Source organism: Mesoplodon mirus (genome assembly GCF_964341445.2).
Source record: "Mesoplodon mirus genome assembly, chromosome: 6".
In the NCBI taxonomy this organism is placed as follows: Eukaryota; Metazoa; Chordata; class Mammalia; order Artiodactyla; family Ziphiidae; genus Mesoplodon; species Mesoplodon mirus.
The window spans coordinates 46,615,138-46,635,531 of record NC_138982.1 but is presented as its reverse complement, the minus strand read 5'-3'; the positions used below and the strand labels follow the sequence as shown (position 1 = coordinate 46,635,531).

Here is a 20,394-nt window from a genome sequence, read left to right as displayed (position 1 = left end):
CAGGTGGTGGAAGAATGGGGAGGGAGGTAGTTGTAGCTATAAAAGGGTGACATGAAAGAATCCTGGTGTTAATGTTCTGTATCTTGAGTGTATCAATAGCAATATCAATATCCTGATTGTGGTATCTCAATATAGCCCATCCCAAAGGTTTTCAATAATGTGAGTGTGAACCAGAACCATCCGGGGAGCTTTCAGACATACACACAAACCTCCAAATGATTTTTCTACTCACACACATTACCTGACAGCGCCAGGGCTGTAGGCCTTTACAGACGTTAGATAAGGAAGGGTAAGTGGGAGAGTTCTGTTTTAGGAGAATGGCAAAATAAAGGATTAGGTTGGGGAAAACTACATAGAGGAAACCTTATGAAGAAGCTATTCCAATAGTACGTACAAGGGATGATGCAGTTCTGTACTGTGGTGCTAGCTGTGGGGACAGAGTTCTGATAGGTTTATGTCTTAGAAAAGGAGCTTAGGGCTTCCCTGGTGGTGCAGTGGTTAAGAATCCACCTGCCAATGCAGGGGACACGGGTTCGAGCCCTGGTCCCGGAAGATCCCACATGCCGCGGAGCAACTAAGCCCGTGTGCCACAGCTTCTGAGCCTGCGCTCTACAGCCTGCGAGCCACAACTACTGAGCCCACGTGCCACAAGTACTGAAGCCCACGCACCTAGAGCCTGTGCTCCGCAACAAGAGAAGCCACCATGATGAGAGGCCCGCACACCACAACGAAGAGTAGCCCCCGCTCGCTGCAACTAGAGAAAACCCACGCACAGCAATGAAGACCCAATGCACCCAAAAATAAATTAAATAAAATAAATTAATTTTTAAAAAAGGAGCTTAACCTCTCAAGCAAGCTTCTTAACTAAGTATTGACAGTAATCCCTAATGTCCACAGTTGGACAGAGGATATACTTTTAGGTCTGCAACAAAATAATTACATGTTCTTGCCTTGTGAAATCAGCAAGTGTCCCCACCACAAGAGAGCATACCCAGCCTTTCCTGGTGGTCCATGCACTTTCTCTGAGGCACAGTTAGTTCCAGAAGGACCTGACGCGACCTTTATCAATGGCCTCACCTGCCCCATCTCCCAAGTCTCCCAGTTTTCCTGAAAGGTCCTTGTTACTCAAATTTAAACCACTTATCTACACAAGGCGGCTGAACAGGCACTTATCCCCTAGTCTTGGCCTAACTTCCTCCCTGCCTGGAGCCCAGAAGGCATACCTGGACAGGGGCAAAGCAGGACACTCTGCTGTGACTTCTCTGGCCACAGCCTCTCACCAGGGAGTGGTTACCTGTCATGAGCAGTATTCAAAACCAGGAACCAAGGTGTGGTCTGGGCTCCTTTAAGCTCCAGAGTTTGGGGGTTCCTGGTGAGTCCCCAGAGAAGAGTCCAGAAGAGGAGGATGGAAGCGGGGTGGCCCACCACAGGGGGATTCCTCCTCTGCCTCCCTGTCAGCCTTCTGCTTCAAGGTAAGACGGGGCAAGAACAGGGAAAGAGGGGAATACTGTTCTGGGAAAATTCCAGAAACCCCCTCATTCCCCAGAACTAGAAAGCATCTAAAATAACTGGGTTATACATTTCTTTTCTCTGTAGTATCTATATTTTGGTTTCCTTTGGGAAACAGATGAAACACCCATTTCACTGATCAGTACGCATAGCGCCCATCTCATTTGCCTGCATAGACATCTACCAAATTGTCTGTCCTTCCATTTTACCACCTTTCTGATTCCACCCCTTTATAATGTTCAACTCTTCCTTTATACCAAGATTAGTAGCTATGAACAGGGCTGTTTGGGTCCTGTTAATAATAATATAACTCCTTTCCCACCTCTCTTGAGAAGATCTTGTAAAGGAGGTAATGTGGAGGGAAAAGGACAATGTTTGCTTCCCCCCAGATATGTTTCTCCTTAGTCTGGAGATGTACCTTATGAGTTAACTGGTATGGGGAGACAGTAGAAGAGGCATGGGAAAGAACTTGCTGGGCTCAGCTACAGGAATAACCAGAGTCACCTGCGGTTGGCGTGTGGGTGAGGTGGGCAGAAGGGCTTTTACGTTTCATCACATAGCTCCAGCAGTCACATGGTAGATGATCAATGAGATCTTTTCAAGATGGTGATGATGAAAATGGCTCCCACAGTTCTTAGAGGAAGTCATTGGGTTTGAGAAGGGCACAGAGCACAGAACAGTGTAGGTAGTCAATAAATTTACATTGAATACAACGTTCCTTAAGTTCCCACATGTTTTACATCACACCCATGTTTACTTCTCTCCAAACTTTTCCTTGCAGGAAATGAGAAAACATGAAAGTGGGAAGGGAACACTGAGAAACAAAATTTTAGGGGAATTTTGTTCAGTGTCTGTGAGGAAGAATCACAATAGAGCTAGAGAGAAAAAAGTATGGTTAGACAAAGGCCAAAACTTTAGGGTTATGACTATGGAAGGAACAGGCCTCCCCAGAGAGGCAGTCTGCATACAGATTTGGGTAGGCTTTATATGGGAGCAAAACCACAGGAAGAAAGGGCTGAGCCCTGACTCAGCTCACCACATCAACTTCCATCATTTGCCTACCAGACCAGCCCAGCCCCCCGACAGCCCTGGCAGGAAGAACTTGGCATTCGGGAATCTTGGCCTAAGAAGGAGGGGTTCACATGCCCACCCCACGTGCACATTTTCTTTCTCTGCAGAGAGGCTCTAGGGTCCCAGCCCTGGCACTCCTCTCACTTAGGAAACAGAAAAGCCCTATTCCCATCTCACGGGGTCTCTACTCTCTACAGGAAGGGCAAACACTTTCAGCATCAATTGTTCAGTCTTTGACCAGCGTGGCGTAGACCCTGCTGTCTTCCAGGCTATATTTAACCAGAAGGACTTCCATCCAGTCATCAACTACAGCATCCCCACTCACATCAGCATCTCCTTCACCCTGTCTGCCATCCTCAAAGTGGTGAGTTTTGACTGATAACATTCTTTCCATAGCCTGCTAATAGGAAACAAGAACTCTTTACCCTGTCAATCCAACACTGCACCTGTCCAGTAGTGAGCAGAGTCCCCTGAATGAATTCTGTACAAGTTAAATGTTCATCCTATGGGGTGGAGAGACATGAAGGGGAACGCTGCTGTGACATTTCTGCAGGTAACGTTTGTCCTTGAGTCCTGCCCTTATAGGAATATTATACTAAGAAAACATTCCCAATGGGCCCCATGCTGTTTTTTCCCCTATATTTTCCATGCAACCTGCATTTTTCTGAACTTTCTTTTGAGACTTGTAATTGAAAAGCTGAACTGTCACATGGGACCACTTAGGAAACAAAGGAAGGAGGTAGACTAGGACCTGATTTCATGGCATTAATGATCCTGGACGGGGATTTTTTGGTCAGGATGCACAGCTTCAGCTGCTGATGTCATTTCTGTGGTTAAACTTGGTATGTAAGCTCAGCTTTCTTCTTCTCTCTTTCTCCTTGCCTGATTTTCTGGCTTTGTTTGCAAAAATCGCATTTGTTGAAATTGACAGTGCCCAAGGGAATACACAAAGCCAACCAGGGTGGGGCCAGTGCTGGTGACAAATAGCTTTCTGGGCTGCCAATCAACTTTGAAATTCAGATGGAAAAAACAGAAAGATGGAGGGCAGCACAGTTGGAAGCCCCTAAGTAAGCTTCAAGGTCCAAATGTATCCAGCACCCAGCTTAAGATTTCCCTTGAGCAGGAAGTGAAAGGCCAGTAAGACTTTGTTAGCTAGAGAAGAGGGACATTATCACCAGAAAGAGAAGAGGAATCAGAGTTTAAAAGGAAATGTGGTTTTAAAAAAACAAACGAACAAAAAAAAACCCTCAGGGAATTCTCTGGTGGTCCAGTGGTTAGGACTCCGCACTGCCACTGCGGGGGGCACAGGTTCCATCCCTGGTCGGGGAACTAAGATCCCTCATGCCGTGCGGTGTGGCCAAAAAAAAAAGAACAAAGCAAAACAAAAAAGCAACATGCATAACAATATGCACAGTATCATTCTATCTGTGTAAATAAAAATGAATGCTGGAATATATTTTTTTCTAGAATGATATATAAAAAACTGTTAATAATGGACCTGAGTTGGGGATATGAACTGAGTTGGACTAAATTAAGGAGGGAAAAAATTATTCTTTATAGTATACCTTTCTGGAATTGTTGAAGTTTTATCATATGCCCATAGTACATACATTTAGAAAAAAAATACATACATATGTATATACTTTTAAGGCACTGGAAGGGCTGGAGATGCTGACATAAACTAGCTCCAGGTTTCAGCCATAACCATCCCTCTGGGCCCTATGCCCTAGATCTGGAGTCACCCATTCATCAGCTGGGACCCAGAAGAATGTGGTGATATCAATAAACTCACTGTGACAGCTGAGAACCTGTGGCTCCGAGACATCTTCATCGTGGAATTGTGGGTATCAGGGCTGGGAAAAGCCGGGGGAAGACCCTTCTGCAAGGAGCAGGCAAGGGCACTACAGGGCAAACCCATTCAGCGGGACCACTGAAAACTTATTTCAGAGAGGAGCACAATCACAGCTCATCAACTTCTCCGCTAGAAATGAGAAAGCAGTAGGGAGAAAAGATGGCGGAGTGGCAGCTTCGGGAAGCCCTGCCTTAAGAGCAAAACGTAAACTGATGTGAAACCCAGAGCATTTGCCCCCCCTCCCCTTCCACCACTTAGCAACGACATAGATCACACTCTGGATGGCCTCTCCACCTGTGTGACTAATGAAGGTCGCGTTGTGGACAACAAACCGATGCAGGTGACCGGCATCTGTAGCCTGGACATCTACTTCTCTTTTGACCAGAAGAACTGCACCCTCACTTTTAGCTCTTTCCTCTATACAGGTGAGTTGCAGTGGCAGTTCTGGCACGGGGTAAACTGAGATCAACCGTGGGGCAACAAAAAGCACTCAGAGGCAAAGTCATTTTTTTTAATGCATAAAAAGGGACAGTGGAGTATTTGCTAATTGGGGGTGTGTGGATGGTGGGGTAGGGGAAGTTGAACTTAAGTGAGAACAAGACTTCCTGAGAAAGCCCAGAATTGAAAGGAGGCAATTGGGCAGCAAGGAAGTCACATTACAGGACTGTCTGAAAGAGGTAGCTAAAGCAGTTGTTGAATCACCTCTCTGAGCCCCACACAGAGTAGGTGCTGAGCAGATGTGTGCTGAGTGAGTGTCTGTCTCCCCTGCTCTGGAAAACATGTTGCTGGGCATGGACAAGGAAGTGTGGGAGATAATAGACACCTCGCGTGACATTGGCCACACACAAGGGGAGTGGGAGCTCCTGGGCATCAACAAGGCCACCCCGAAGATATCTGTGGTCTTCAGCCTTTTTGACCAGATCATGTTCTATGTGAGGCCAGAGATTCTGGCATGGCTGTCCATCACCCATATCTTTCTCATCGTACACTTCTAAATCTCAGAGCCTCTCACCTCTTGCCCTAAGACCAGAAAGTCCCTGGGCACCATAACCCTCATAGCGTTCCTCTCTCCCAAGTCCCCCAAAGAAGTCCCCCTCTCTGAACCTGCCAGCTCTGGCCTAGGTTTTCTTTGCTGGGTATGGGGGAGTCCTATTAGTCATATGAAAGCTGCTCCTCATCCAGCCCCAGAAAGAGCCCCTGCTGGAGTGAGGACATCAAGAAAGGAAGAGCCTGGAATCATCTCTTGGTTTCCCTTCAGTTCTAGCTTCACCTGGTTCTCTGCTCACTCCTCCCCACCAGGTGGCCGTCAGGCGCAGGCCCAGCCAGCCTCTACGTCATAAGCCTCCTGGCGTCCAGTAGCTTTCTGATCACCATCGACGCCCTCAGCTTCTTCCTGCCAGTAGAAAGTGAGAACCGCTCCCCATTCAAGATGACACTCCTGCTGGGCTACAACGTCTTCCTGCTCATGACGTTAATGACTTACTCCCTGCCAGTGACACCTCCCTCATCAGTATGGCCCCCACCCCACTGTTGAAAAATGAAAAAAGAAAAAATAAGGAGGCAGGGTAGGCGGGTGAACTGGCTAGATCTGCTGAGGCAGCAGAGGGAGACGGTGGTCATCTTAGAAAGGGCTCGGTGTGCGAGACAGAAAAAAGGGGGGCTTGGTGGTTCCTCTGGACCTGACTCACTCAGGTGCGCTCCTTCCCGCCACCCAGGTGTCTACTTCGCCCTGTGTCTGTCACTGATGGTGGTCAGCCTGCTGGAGACCATCTTCATCACCTACCTGCTGCACCTGGCCACCACCCAGCCCCCACCCAGGCCTCGCTGCCTCCATTCCCTGCTTCTACACTGCACCAGCCCAAGGAAGTGCTGCCCTGCTGCTCTCTGGAAGGAGGATGTGGGCCTGGGCCTCACACCCACCCACCTGTCTGGTAAGAGAAGTCTGCACTGCCCACACTCTCTGCATTGGGCCCTATTTCCCATTTCTCTAATCCTGTCTCCTTCCCACTTCACAGCTGAGTCTCTGCCCTCTCCACAGGGCAGAAGGAGCTAGGGGAATTGGGAGGGAAGGAGCTGGGACCCAGAGAGGCAGAACTGAACGGTGGCTCAGGATGGACAAGGGCCCGGCTAGCTGACCTGTGGGTGCATTTCAGCCACATGATGGACACCCTGCTCTTCTGCATCTACCTGCTTTTCTTGGCCACCTCCATCACCATGGTCATCATCCTCTATAACACCTAGGAGTAGTGTCCTAACAGTGCAAGAACACCTGGTGTTCAGGTTTCCTTGGCTTCAACTAACCATCCCAGGCCCTGTTCCCCTGCTCCAGTCCACATACAACAGTCCCAGAAATGTGCCCGTGATCCCTGCTCCAGCCTTCCCAGGGCTTAAACAGAGCTACTGCCGACTCTCTCAGAACTGACATTATATTTCCAAAACACAATGAATTCTAACATGTTTATGTTAGAAATATCATTTTTACTGGAAAAGGAAGGCTTTATAATAAAGACTACAAATATTTACCAAAAAGTAATTCATGTTGCTGGAATAGAGGACAGGGATTAAACCTCTTGAAAAATAGGCTGAAATATTTATTTATTGTTTTAATAAATATTTATTGAGCATCTACTACCTGCTAGGCACTGTTCTGAATTGTGAAGATATAGCAGTGAACCAAACTGGCAAAAATCTCTATCCACATGGAGCTTACATTGGGGGTGGGTGGAGACTGACAGTAAAGAAGATAAGTGAGAGAAACATAGAGTATGTGCTAAGTGCCAAGGAGAAAAAGCAAATCAGGGAAGGCAGAATGGGAAATGTGCAGAGGGGCTGCAAGTTTAGGAGGGTGGCCAAGTTAGATCTCATGATAACTTCCTGCCGGGCTGGGTCCTGTGCATTGTTCCACAATAATGCCAGCTGGAGACTGCTGTAACCCAGTCTTTCACGAGAGGCTCAGAGGTTATGTAACTTGCCCAAAGTCATGCAGTTCTTGCTATTTTTAGTTCATTTTTTCAGGGATAGATTTCGCATGTGTGTTTAATGAATGTTTATTGAGCCCAGGTGAGGGGATAAACAAATGTCCTTGGGTAACCTTGTGGGAGACTTGAGGAATCAAACACAATGTCTGTCCTCAAAGAGCTTGTGGCACAGCTGGAGAACTAAAATACATATGTAAATAATTTCCATGAAATGTAGAACATGTTTTTAAAGCTTTGTTGAGCACCATTAAAGAGAAGCTGCAGGAATTCCCTGGTGGTCCAGTGGTTAGGACTTGGTGCTCTCACTGCCGGGGCCCTAGGCTCGACCCCTGGTCGGGGAACTAAGATCCTGGAAGAGCGCCACATGGCCAAAAAAAGAGATAGAGAGAGAGAAACTGCTATAGAGTTCAAAGGAGAAAGGATTCCTCTAGCTGGAGCAAAGGTTCTCAATCCTGGCTGCACGTTAGAATCATCTGAGGAGATTTTCAAATAATCCTAATACCCAGGCTTTACCCCAGACCAATTAAATCAGAACCTTTGGCATGGGCCACGGCTTTGGTGCATTTGAAAGCTCCGCATGAGATTCTAATGTGCAGCCAGAGTTGAAACTACTGGGCTAGAGGTTAGGAGAGCTTCATGTGGAGAAGGCAGTGAACAGAATGTATGAACAGATGGGGGGACATGAGGCCTGAGAGGACTCACTGGTCGCAATACACCTCTGGGGTTACATATGGGTAAAATCATAGCAAATGGGCCTCATGGGATCCAGGGGTTTGTGCAGCAATAGTTAAATAGTAGGACCAAGCAGAATCCCAACACACTCATTCTCGTGGTACTCAGGGGACTCAAGTGTCCAGAACAAATTCATAAAACCATCTGCCAGAAATAGCCCCCAGTAGAATGCAAATGGTGCAGACTTTAGCAAACAGCTTGGCAGTTCCTTCAAGTGTTGAACACAGAATTACTATATGATCTAGCAATTCCATTCCTAGATATATACCCAGAAGAAATGAAAACATATGTTCACACAAAAACTTGTATTCAAATGTTCATAGTGACATTGTTCATAATAGCCAAAAAGTGGAAACAACCCAAATGTCTATCAGCTGATGAATGAATACATAAGATGTTACATATATATACAATGGGATATTATTTGGCCATAAAAAGAAATGAAGCACATGATATAGGCTACAACATAGATGAATATTAAAAACATGCTAAGTAAAAGAAAAACCAGTCACAAAAGACCACATATTATGGGGCTTCCCTGGTGGCACAGTGGTTGAGAGTCTGCCTGCCGATGCAGGGGACACGAGTTCGTGCCCCGGTCCAGGAAGATCCCACATGCCGCGGAGCGGCTGGGCCTGTGAGCCATGGCCGCTGAGCCTGCGCGTCTGGAGCCTGTGCTCCGCAACGGGAGAGGCCACAACAGTGAGAGGCCCGCGTACCGCAAAAAAAAAAAAGACCACATATTATATAATCCCATTTATATGAAATGTCCAGAATATGCTAATTCATAGAAGCAGAAAGTAAATTAGTGGTTGCCTAGGACTTAGTGGGGAACAGGGTAGGTGAAAGAGGAATGGCTGCTAATGAGTACAGTATTTCTTTGGGGGATGATTTTTTAAAATGTTCTAAAATTAGACTGTGGTGATGATTGCATAACTCTGCAAATATACTAAAAACCATTGAATTGTGTGCTTCAAATGGGTGAATTTATGGTATGTAAATTATATCTCAATAAAGGAATTAAACAACAACAAAAAATAAATAATCCCCCACAAAATTCTCTCTGTTCACCACTTCCAGCTTATTCTCTCATTCCACTGCTCCCCACTGTCACCTCCCAGACTCTCTGATTCCCGGATCCATATATTCAACTTTCATCAGTGTCTGCCCTGGCCCTCCTCTACCTTCGGATGAATCACCAGGGCTCAAGGACCTCAGCTCCCCAGCCACCTATCAACTCTACATGCTTCCTTGATGTTGACATCACTCACAGCTTCAGCTCACACACAGCTTCCACCATTTCTAATTATATGAAACCCTCACAGCCAGAGCAGCTCAGTGCTCCTTGATAGGAGATGGGAATTCAGACAATACACCTAAGATGAGTTTCCAGAGCTTTGGACTATTTCTCATGGGGATGGAGGAGGTTGGCGGATGCAATGAAAAACAGCAGCCCTGCTTCAATTTCTGCAATTGAAGAAGAAAATACAGGGCTGGGGTAGCTGATAATCCCCACTGGTCAGCTGGCAGGTGGACCTCCTGTACATGCAACATGCCATCAGGCTTAAATGAGAGCTTCTGCCTCCATGGACCTTCCAGTCATCTGGTCCCCAGAACAGCAACATGAAATGAATAAATGAGTAAAGCACTCATTCATTGTTTAGCCAATCTTCACTTAGTGCTTACTTCTGTTCTAGACATTTTTTTAAGTGCTGGGGATATGGCAATGAATAAGACAGACAGGAGGAGACTGAGGCGGAGACAGGAGTAGACTGATGATTTGATACAATGATAACTATTCTGAAATAAATAAACAAGGTAATAGGACAGAGAATGACACACAGGTTAACAGTATGTTCCAGGAAGGCCTCCCTGAGAAAATGACATTTGTGCCAGCTGAGAAATGAATGATAAGATAATGATGAGATGTGTCCTGGGATATCATCCTGATGTATTTATTCATCAGAAGAGGTCAGGATGAAGCATAATAGACAGGCTCTACATTTATGGAAGCAGGTCAAGGTAGCCAGGATCTCTGGATGAGCAAGGTGAGAAATTGGAGGGAGAGTCCCATGTTGGTTATTTTGTTGCTATTGTGTAATGTTTAAGGATTGTGATGGTAAGCATTTATAATCCCATCAAAGAATTTAGAAAAGTATCCTTCAAATGGTTTTGATCATGGAATCTATTTTACTCACCCATGCATAATGCCTCACTCAAAAAAGAACCAGTGATAATACAGAATTGAAAAGGAACAAAATTAAAAGTTGCAGCAAACTTGTTGCTACAATTACATGTGAATTTGTTTACTATGTACTATGTAAGAGAATATGAGTTTACTTGAGTCTTTTTAATCAGAAAACAATGCCCTATAAACTTTAAAAGAGGCAGTATTTTTATTATACTTGTCTGATATTATAAGTTATTTAACTAGCTTACACTCTCTGAAAGTACATCACCAATGTAGTGTCACTACACAAGTAGATTTAAAATGTGTATACGTCCACTTTAACAATAAGGTATAGATACCTGAACCAGAAAGCAAAACTACTTTTTTCTTAAAAGCAAAGCTACTTTTGATGCAAATATGCATTGCAACACCCTGAAGGGGGAAATCTAACAATTTACATGACACTGAATAGATGATGACGAAACAAAGCTACCAGTTCATTATCAAAAAGCAGTAATAGCAGCTCAACCACGTCAGGTCAATGCTGTTAATGCACTGATAAAAAAAAAAAAAGCCCTGGAAACAGAGAATTCCAACATGGGGGTGTCTGCTTGCAGGCAGGAGACTTTTAACTTTCCCAGAGAATACAGGATCTTAGTAGAATGAATCAATAGTTAAATCCTGATGACACCTGAGTACTGTGCAAATTTTAGTTTACATATGCCTCATTTTAGCAATCCTGAATTAGCAGGTCCTTAGTGATACATAAAGCTGAAAGAAAGACCTGAAGAAAGGACTTGGATTTGTCAGCCCTGCAGGAGTCCCTCACCACCCTCTAGTGGGAACACTACTCAGACCCCTCTGAGATCATTAGTGGACCTAGGATATGTCAGAAGAGCATACTATGCACAGATGCCTGCATTACCCATATTTTCCTGACACATTGTCAGATTTTTTTTCTGATTTGTAAAATCATTTATATGAACAGCCTTATAAATCCTTTCTTACATGAAAAGAAATATAAAAGTTGCAAAGAAAACAAAGAACAGGTATCAACTAACATGCACCTGTGCTTTTCATCATTAACCTATCATTGAGGTTGATGATTTGATGAACTATTATTCCATTTGTCCTTGTTGAGAAAGAACTCTGCTTGTTTGAGTATTAATGGGTCTAGAGTAAAATAAAGACATGGTGGCTTCTGCAGTTTTCTATGTTTAAACCAAGGCCTTTTCTTGGTTTAAACATAGAAAGTTGTTTTAATAATAATGGCTATCATTTACTGAGTACAGCTGACCCTTGAACAACATGGGTTCGAACTGAGCAGGTCCACTTTTACACAGATTCTTTTCAATAGTAAATTCTGCAGTACTACACAATACAAGGTTGGTTGAATCTGGGCTTGGTTGAATCTGCACGTGCAGAATCACAGATATGGAGGAACCATGGATATGGAGGGTCCACTATAACTTACAAGTAGATTTTCAAGTACTCAGAGGGTGGGTGCCCCTAATTCCTGTGTTGTTCAAAGGTCAACTGTACTTTCTATATGCCAAGCCCATTACAGTCTTTATCTCATTTGATCCTCACAACAATTCTATGAGGCAGATATCAGCATTAGACATCTAGGTAGAAAGAGAATAAGATCCTTCCCCAGGATCATATAGCAAGTAAGTGGTAGAACCATTTTTAATCCAATTTTGTCTAACTCTTAATCCTATATTTTAACACATCCAGGTCATGGCCAAGGAATGCAGAAATAATAATTCTTGAAAATGAAAAACTAAGTATTAGACTCTGTATCCAGAATGATCCCCACCAAAAGATTTATCCCATTTCGCTCTGATAACTCTTAACCTCAGGGTGTCAGTCTTCACTGTGGCCAACATCAGCCTTTAAACTTTCCAAAGTTCTCATGATTTCCTTGCCTCTCACTGGAACCCTCCGAAACTGGCTTGTTCACACACACAAATGAATGTGTGTATAACTGGTGAAATCTGAATAAACTCTAGGGATTGTACTGTTTAAAGACAATTTTCAGAAAAAAGGCAAAATCATGACTCTCATACAAATATAAAAAGGAATACATATTAAAGAATTGACTGGGTGATGTCAGCAACATGGCAGAGTCAAAGCCCCCTGTGCCTCTCCCATTCAATCTACAATGAGTAAGACATCCAAACTTCAACAAAGGTGCCTCTGCCCAACACACCAGGACACCAGAGAATTCCAAACATCTGTACATCTAAAGGTAGTGGACTAGAACACATACAAGAGGCAGAACTGAGGGAACAGCAGAGTCAGTGGCTGCAATCCTGGCCCTCCGGCCATGGCAGTTGAGTCCACAGCCCCAGAGAACTTGGTAGCAGCAGGGTAAGCAACACACGACTCCAGCAGCCCCGGCAGCCACAGGTAACTGGGCAGCAGCAGCAGTGGGGCCTGGGACCCTGTCCCTCCAGCTGCTGAGGCACCCATGCTCCTGGTCCTTGCCCCCAGACTCGCAGTGGCAGAGCCCGTGAACCTTAAAACACCAGCCAGGACAGAGGTGCCTGAGTGATCTGGGCTCCCCCCTCTCCCTAGGCCTCCCCTGACAGGGCAGATCCTGTGACTCAGGGGAAAGTAGTGGCAAGGGAAGAGCCCATCATCCCAGTGCACCAGGAAGCAACGACAGCAGCACTGGCAGAAGCAAAGCAGCAACGAACCCAGAGGCATAAGAAGCTATAATGAAGGCACAGAGCCACACCTATTACAGAGATGGTGGAAAGCACTGACTCCTAAATAAAACCGAAGGCAGCCCAGGTAAGAGAAACCAAAAACTTGTACTATAGCACCACCTACTAGAAAAAGAGAAGGGCCTCTAACTTCTAACCTGTCCCTACTTCAAAGGCACAGGCAGAGGAATAGTTCATCAAGTACTATGAAAAGCCACAGTTCACATTATACCACCAAAAGAAAGTGACACTGCAGACTCACTCTGCACCTGGCTGCAGCCCCAGGTGGGTGCTTTTTCCGTCTGCCACAGAAGCATTCCGGGGGGCTGTGACCACTTTGACCTGTCAAGGGCAACGCAGCCACCCCGGTACACGGGGGAAAGAAAGGAAAAAAAAAAAAAAAGAAAGAAAGAAAATGACAATTCTCCATAAATTAAACTTAAAGTCACAGTATACTAATCTAACTGACAGAGAATTCAAAATAGTTGTCATGAAGAAACTCAATGAACTACAAGAAAACTCAGAAAGGTAGTTTAATGAGCTCAGGAATAAAATTAACAAACAGAAGGAATACTTTACCAAAGAGACTGAAACTCTAAAAAAGAACCAAACAGAAATGCTGGAGGTAAAGAACTCAATAAACAAGATGAGGATGCATAAGAAAGCAATGGAAATAGAGCAGACCATATGAAAGAGACAATTATTGAGCTCAAAGATAGAAACCTAGAAATGAAAAAAGTGGAAGAGGAAAGAGAAATAAGATATTTTTTAAATGAGGGAAATTCTACAAGAGCAATCTGACTCTTTTAGGAAGGGCAACATTAGGGTAATGAGTATCCCAGAAGGAGAAGAGAGGGAAAAGGGAGCAGAGAGTTTATTTAAAGAAATAATAGCTGAGAACCTGCCAAACCTAGGGAAAGAACTGGACACACAAGTCTATGAAGCTAAGAGAACACCTAATTACCTCAATGCCAAGAGGCCTTCTCCAAGACACATTGTATTTAAATTGTCAGATGTCAATGACAAAGACTGTTTTTTAAAGACAGCCAGGGAAAAAAGAATGGTAACCTACAAAGGAACCCCCATTAGTCTATCAGCATATTTGTCAGCAAAAACTCCACAGGCCAAGAGGGAGTGGAAAGACATTTTTTAAATTCTGAAGGATAAAAACTGTCACCCAAGACTACTCTGTCCAGAAAAGTTATCATTCAGATATGAAGGAGAAATAAATACTTCCCCAGACAAACAAAAGCTGAGGGAATTCATAAACATTAGACCTGCCTTACAAAACATTTTGAAAGGAGCTCTTCTACCAGAAACAAAAAGGCAAAAGAACACAAAAGAACACCAACCAGAATTTTGAGCAAGGTGATAAACAGAATTAGAAAATTGCAAATCTTTATCAGAATAGGTTTGCAAACACTTTTTATAGGATAAAGGTTAAAGGGGGGAAAGCATAAAAATATCTCTAGCTATTTCAATTTGGTAACAAACTCACAACATAAAAAGAGATAGTTTGAGGGAAAAAAAAAAAAACATAAAAGTGGGAGAGGAAAAGGATGCAACCTGTATAGGCAAGTGAAGATAAGATGCTATCTGCAGAAAAAGGACCACTTTATCTATGAGACATTTTATACAAACCTCAAGGTAACCAGAAAACATAATATAGAGCAGAGACACAAAACATAAAAAAGAGAAAACTGAGAAAACCACCAAACCAAAATGGCAGACAGAAATACAAGGAAAAAAGAAACAATGGAGATACAGAGTAACCAGAAAACAAAAGAGAAATTGGCATTACTAAGGCCTCATCTATCAATAATCCCCCTAGACGTAAATGAATTGAATTCACCAATCAAAAGACACAGAGTGGGACTTCCCTGGTGGTGCAGCGGTTAAGAATCCGCCTGCCAATACAGGGGACATGGGTTCGAGCCCTAGTCCGGGAAGATCCCACATGCCATGGAGCAGCTAAGCCCGTGCACCACAACTACTGAGCCTGTGCTCTAGGACCCGTGAGCCACAACTACTGAGCCTGTGTGCCACACCTACTGAAGCCCATGCACCTAGAGCCCATGCTCTGCAACAAGAGAAGCCACCGCAATGAGAAGCCTGTGCACCGCAACGAAGAGTAGCCGTTGCTCGTCGCAACTAGAGAAAGCCCAAACACAGCAACGAAGACCCAACGCAGCCAAAAATAAATAAATAAATAAATTAATTAATTAAAAAAAAAAAGTCACAGGGCTTCCCTGGTGGCGCAGTGGTTCAGAGTCCGCCTGCCGATGCAGGGGACACGGGTTCGTGCCCCAGTCCGGGAGGATCCCACATGCCGCGGAGCGGCTGGGCCCGTGAGCCATGGCTGCTGAGCCTGCGCATCCGGAGCCTGTGATCCGCAACGGGAGAGGCCACAACAGTGAGAGGCCCGTGTACCGCAAAAAAAAAAAAAAAAAAAAAGTCACAGAGTGGCTAGATGGATTAAAAAACAAGACCCAACTATATGCTGCATCCAGGAGACCCACCTCAGCACTAAAGACAAACATAGGCTAAAAGCGAAGGGATGGAAGATGATACTCCAAGCAAATGGCAGCCAAAAGAAAATGAGTGTAGTCGTACTCATATCAGACAAAATAGATTTCAAGCCAAAAAGGTAACAAAAGACAAAAATGGACAATATATAATGATAAAGGGGACAATTCATCTAGAAGACAAAACAGTGATTAATATATATGCACCTAACATGGGAACATAAAAGTATATAAAACAATTATTAACAGACCTAAAGGAAGAAACTGACAACACAATAACAGTAGAGGATTTTAACACCCCACTGACATCAATGGATAGGTCATCCAGACAGAAGGTCAACAGGAAATAATGACCTTAAGTGAAACATTAGACCAAATGGATTTAATAAGATTTGTATAGAATTCCATCCAAATACAACAGAATACACATTCTTCTCAAGTACACATGGAACTTTCTCAAGGATAGACCATATGTTGAGACACAAAACAAGTCTCAATAAATTTAAGAAGACTGAAATCATATCAAGCATATTTTCCAATCACAATGGTATGAAAGTAGAAATCAACCACAGGATTTATTTATTTATTTATTTATTTATTTATTTTTATTTATTTATTTTTGGCTGTGTTGGGTCTTCGATGCTGCGTGCAGGCTTTCTCTAGTTGTGGAGAGTGGGAGTTATTCTTTGTTGTGGTGCATGGGCTTCTCATCGTGGTGGCTTCTCTTGTTGCGGAGCACGAGCTCTAGGCACGCGGGCTTCAGTAGTTGTGGCCTGTGGGCTTAGAAGTTGTGGCTCTCGGGCTCTAGAGCACAGGCTCAGTAGTTGTGGCGCATGGGCTTAGTTGCTCCGCAGCATATGGGATCTTCCTGGACCAGGGCTCGAACCCACGTCCCCTACATTGGCAGGCAGATTCTTAACTACTGCACCACCAGGGATTTTTTGGAAAAAATCCCAAATATGTGGAGACTGAACAACATGATACTGAACAACTATGGGTCAATGAAGAAATCAAAGGAGAAAGAAAAAATTACCAGAAGACCAATGAAAATGAAAATTTGACACACCAAAATCTATGGGATACAGGGGACTTCCCCGGTGGCACAGTGGTTAAGAATCTGCCTGCCAATGCAAGGGACACAGGTTCAAATCCTGGTCCGGGAAGATCCCACATGCTGCGGAGCAACTAAGCCCATGCGCCACAACTACTGAGCCTGCGCTCTAGAGCCCACAAGCCACAACTACTGAGTCCACAGGCTGCAACTACTGAAGCCCGCACACCTAGAGCACATGCTCTGCAACAAGAGTAGCCACCACAATGAGAAGCCCATGCACCGCAACTCAGAGTAGCCCCATTTGCCGCAATTAGAGAAAGCCTGCACGCAGCAACGAAGACCCAACACAGCCAAAAATAAATAAATAAATAAATAAATAAATAAAATTTTTAAAAATCTATGGGATACAGCAAAAGCAGTACTAAGAGGGAAGTTTATAGCAATACAAGCCTATCTCAAGAAACAAGAAAACTCTCAAATAAGCAATCTAATCTTACATCTAAAGGAACAAGAAAAAGAAGAACAAATGAAGCCCAAAGTCAGAGGAATTAAGAAAATAATAAAGATCAGAGCAGAAATAAATGAAATAGAGATTTAAAAGACAACAGAAAAGACCAATGAAACTAAGAGCTGGTTCTTTGAAAAGATAAACAGAATCAACAAACCTTTTGCTAGACTCACTAAGAGAAAAAGAGAGACGGTTCTGATAAATAAAACCATAAATGAAAGAGGAGAAGTAACAACAGATACCACAGAAATACAAAGGATTATAAGAGAATATTATGAATAGCTATATGACAACAAATTGGACAACCTAGAAGAAACAGACAAATTCTTAGAATTGTACAACCTTCCAAGACTGAATCATGAAGAAATGGAAAATCTGAAGAGACTGATCACAAGTACATAGATTGAAACAGTAATCAAAAAGCTCTCAAAAAACAAAAGACCAGGGCCTCCCTGGTGGCGCAGTGGTTGAGAGTCCGCCTGCCGATGCAGGGGATACGGGTTCGTGCCCCGGTCTGGGAGGATCCCATATGCCGCGGAGCGGCTGGGCCCGTGAGCCATGGCCGCTGAGCCTGCGCATCCGGAGCCTGTGCTCCGCAACGGGAGAGGCCACAACAGTGAGAGGCCCGCGTACGGGAAAAAAAAAAAAAAAAAGACCAGGACCAGACAGCTTCACAGGTGAATTCTACCAAACATTAAAAGATTTAATAGCTACCCTTCTCAAACTCTTCCAAAAAAATTTAAGAGGAGGGAATGCTTCCTAAGTCCTTTTACAAGGCCAACATCACCCTGATACCAAAACCAGACAAAGACAACACAAAAAGAGAAAATTATAGGCCAATGTATCTTATGAACATAGGTGCAAAAATCTTCAACAAAATATTTACAAACCAAATACAACAATATATTAAAAGGATCACACACCATGATCAAGTTGGATTTATTCCAGGGATATAAGGATGGTTTAACATCCACAAAGTGATCAATGTGATACACCACATTAACAAAAGGAAGGATAAAAACCATATGATCATCTCAATAAATGCAGGAAAAGCATATGACAAGATTGAACACCCATTTATGATTAAAAACTCTCAATAAAATGCATATAGAAGGAGTGTACCTCAACATAAAAAGCCCATATATTACAAACTCACAGCTGATATCATACTCAATGGTGAAAAATTGAAAGCTATCCCTCACATCAGGAACAAGGCAAGGTTGCCCACTCTTGCCACTCATTCAACATAGTATTGGAAGACTTAGCCAGAGCAATTAGGCAAGAAAAAGAAATAAAAGGTATCATAATTGGAAAGGAAGAAGTAAAACTGTCACTATTTTCAGATGACATGATTTTATATACAGAAAACCCTAAAGACTCCATCGAAAATACTATTAGAAATAATAAACAAATACAGTAAAGTTGCAGGATACAAAACCAATATACAAAAATCTATTGCATTTCTATACACTAACAATGAGCTAGTAGAAAGAGAAATTAAGAAAACAATCTCCTTTACAAGTGCAACAAAAAGAATAAAATGCCTAGGAATAAGTTTAACCAGAGATGAAAGACCTAAACACTGAACTATAAGATATTGTGTTGAAAGAAATTAAAGGAGACACAAAGAAATGGAAAAATATTCCATGTTCATGGATTGGAAAAACTAACATTGTCAAAATGTTCATATTACCTAAAGCAACTTACAGATTCAATGCAATATTTATCAAAATCCCAAGGACATTTTTCACAGAAATAAAAGAAAAATTTCTAAAATGTATATGGAGCTACAAAAGACCCCGAATAGGAAAACTAATCCTGAAAAAAAAGAACAATGCTGGAGATATCACACTCCTTGATTTCAGACTATATTACAAACTATAGTAATGGTATTGGCAACATGGTATTGGCAAAACAGCATGGTATTGGCAAAAAAAAAATAAAAGATACGTAGATCAATGGAACAGAATTGAGAGCCCAGAAATCAACCCACGCATATGTGGACAATTAATTTGCAACAAAGGAACAAAGAACATACAATTGATAAAGGATAGTCTCTTCAGTAACTGGTGCTGGGAAAATTAGACAGTCACATGCAAAAAAAAAAGTGAAACTAGACCACTATCTCACACTATACCCAAAAAATAACTCAAAATACATTAAAGACTTGAATGAAAGACCTGAAACCATAAAACTCCTAGAAGAAAACCTAGCCACTAAGCTCTCTGACATCAGTGTTAGCAATATCTTTCTAGATATGTCTCCTCAGGCAAGGGGAGAAAAAGCAAAAAATAAACAAATGGGACTACATCAAATTAGAAAGCTTCTGCACAGCAAAGGAAACCATCAATAAAACAAAAGACAACCTACTGAATGGGAGAAGATATTTGCAAATGATATATACAATAAGGACTCATACAACTCAACACAGAAAACCAAACAGCCCAATTTAAAAATGGGCAGAGGGGCTAAATAGACACTTTTTCAAAGAAGACATATGGATGGCCAACAGGCATATGAAAAGATGTTCAACATCACTAATTATTAGGGAACTGCAAATCAAAAACACAATGAGATATCATCTCATGCCTGCTCGATTGGCTCTTATCAAAAAGACAAGAAACAACACGTGTTGGAGAGGATGTGGAGAAGAGGAAAACCTTATACACTGTTGGTGGAAATGTGAATTTGTGCAGCTACTATGGAAGACAGCATGGAGATTTCTCAAAAAATTAAGAATAGAACTACAATATGATCCAGCTATCCCACTTCTGGGTATGTATCCAAGGAATACAAAAATAACAATTTGAAAAGATATATGCTCCTCTATGTTTATCACAGCATTATTTACAATAGCCAAGATATGGAAGCAACCTAAGTGTCCATCAACAGATGAGTGGATAAAGAAGATGTGGTATATACATATGTCATATACATATAATATGTATACATATATATATAATGGAGTATTACTCAGCCATAAAAAAGATGAAATCTTGCCATTTGTGACAATATGGAGAGACTTTGAGGGTACTATGCTAAGTGAAATAAGTCAGACAGAGAAAGACAAATATGGGATGATTTCACTCATATTTGGAATATAAAAAACTAATAACAAAAATAAATGAAGAAAGCAAAACAAACAAAAACAAACATGTAGATATAGAGAATGGAGTAGTGGTTACCAGGGGGAAAGGGGTTGGGGGGAAAGGGAGGGCAAAATGGGTAAAGGGGATCAACTTTACAGTGACAGATGGAAGCTAAACTTTTGGTGGTGAGCACAA

The 20,394-nt window shown here is 42.8% G+C and overlaps 1 protein-coding gene across 1 annotated transcript; it reads left to right on the top strand.

The window, feature by feature from the left end:
• Positions 1-1,405: 1,405 nt before the first annotated feature.
• Positions 1,406-7,143, top strand: LOC309806854 (5-hydroxytryptamine receptor 3C-like; the record flags this gene model as incomplete). Its single annotated transcript, XM_082625840.1, is given in 11 exon segments — positions 1,406-1,472; positions 2,778-2,944; positions 3,378-3,422; positions 4,311-4,420; positions 4,691-4,857; positions 5,186-5,364; positions 5,732-5,749; positions 5,751-5,897; positions 5,900-5,942; positions 6,148-6,363; positions 6,471-7,143. Coding segments are annotated over 11 exon segments (1,362 nt in total). The 3' UTR covers positions 6,674-7,143.
• Between the last annotated feature and the right edge of the window lie 13,251 nt (positions 7,144-20,394).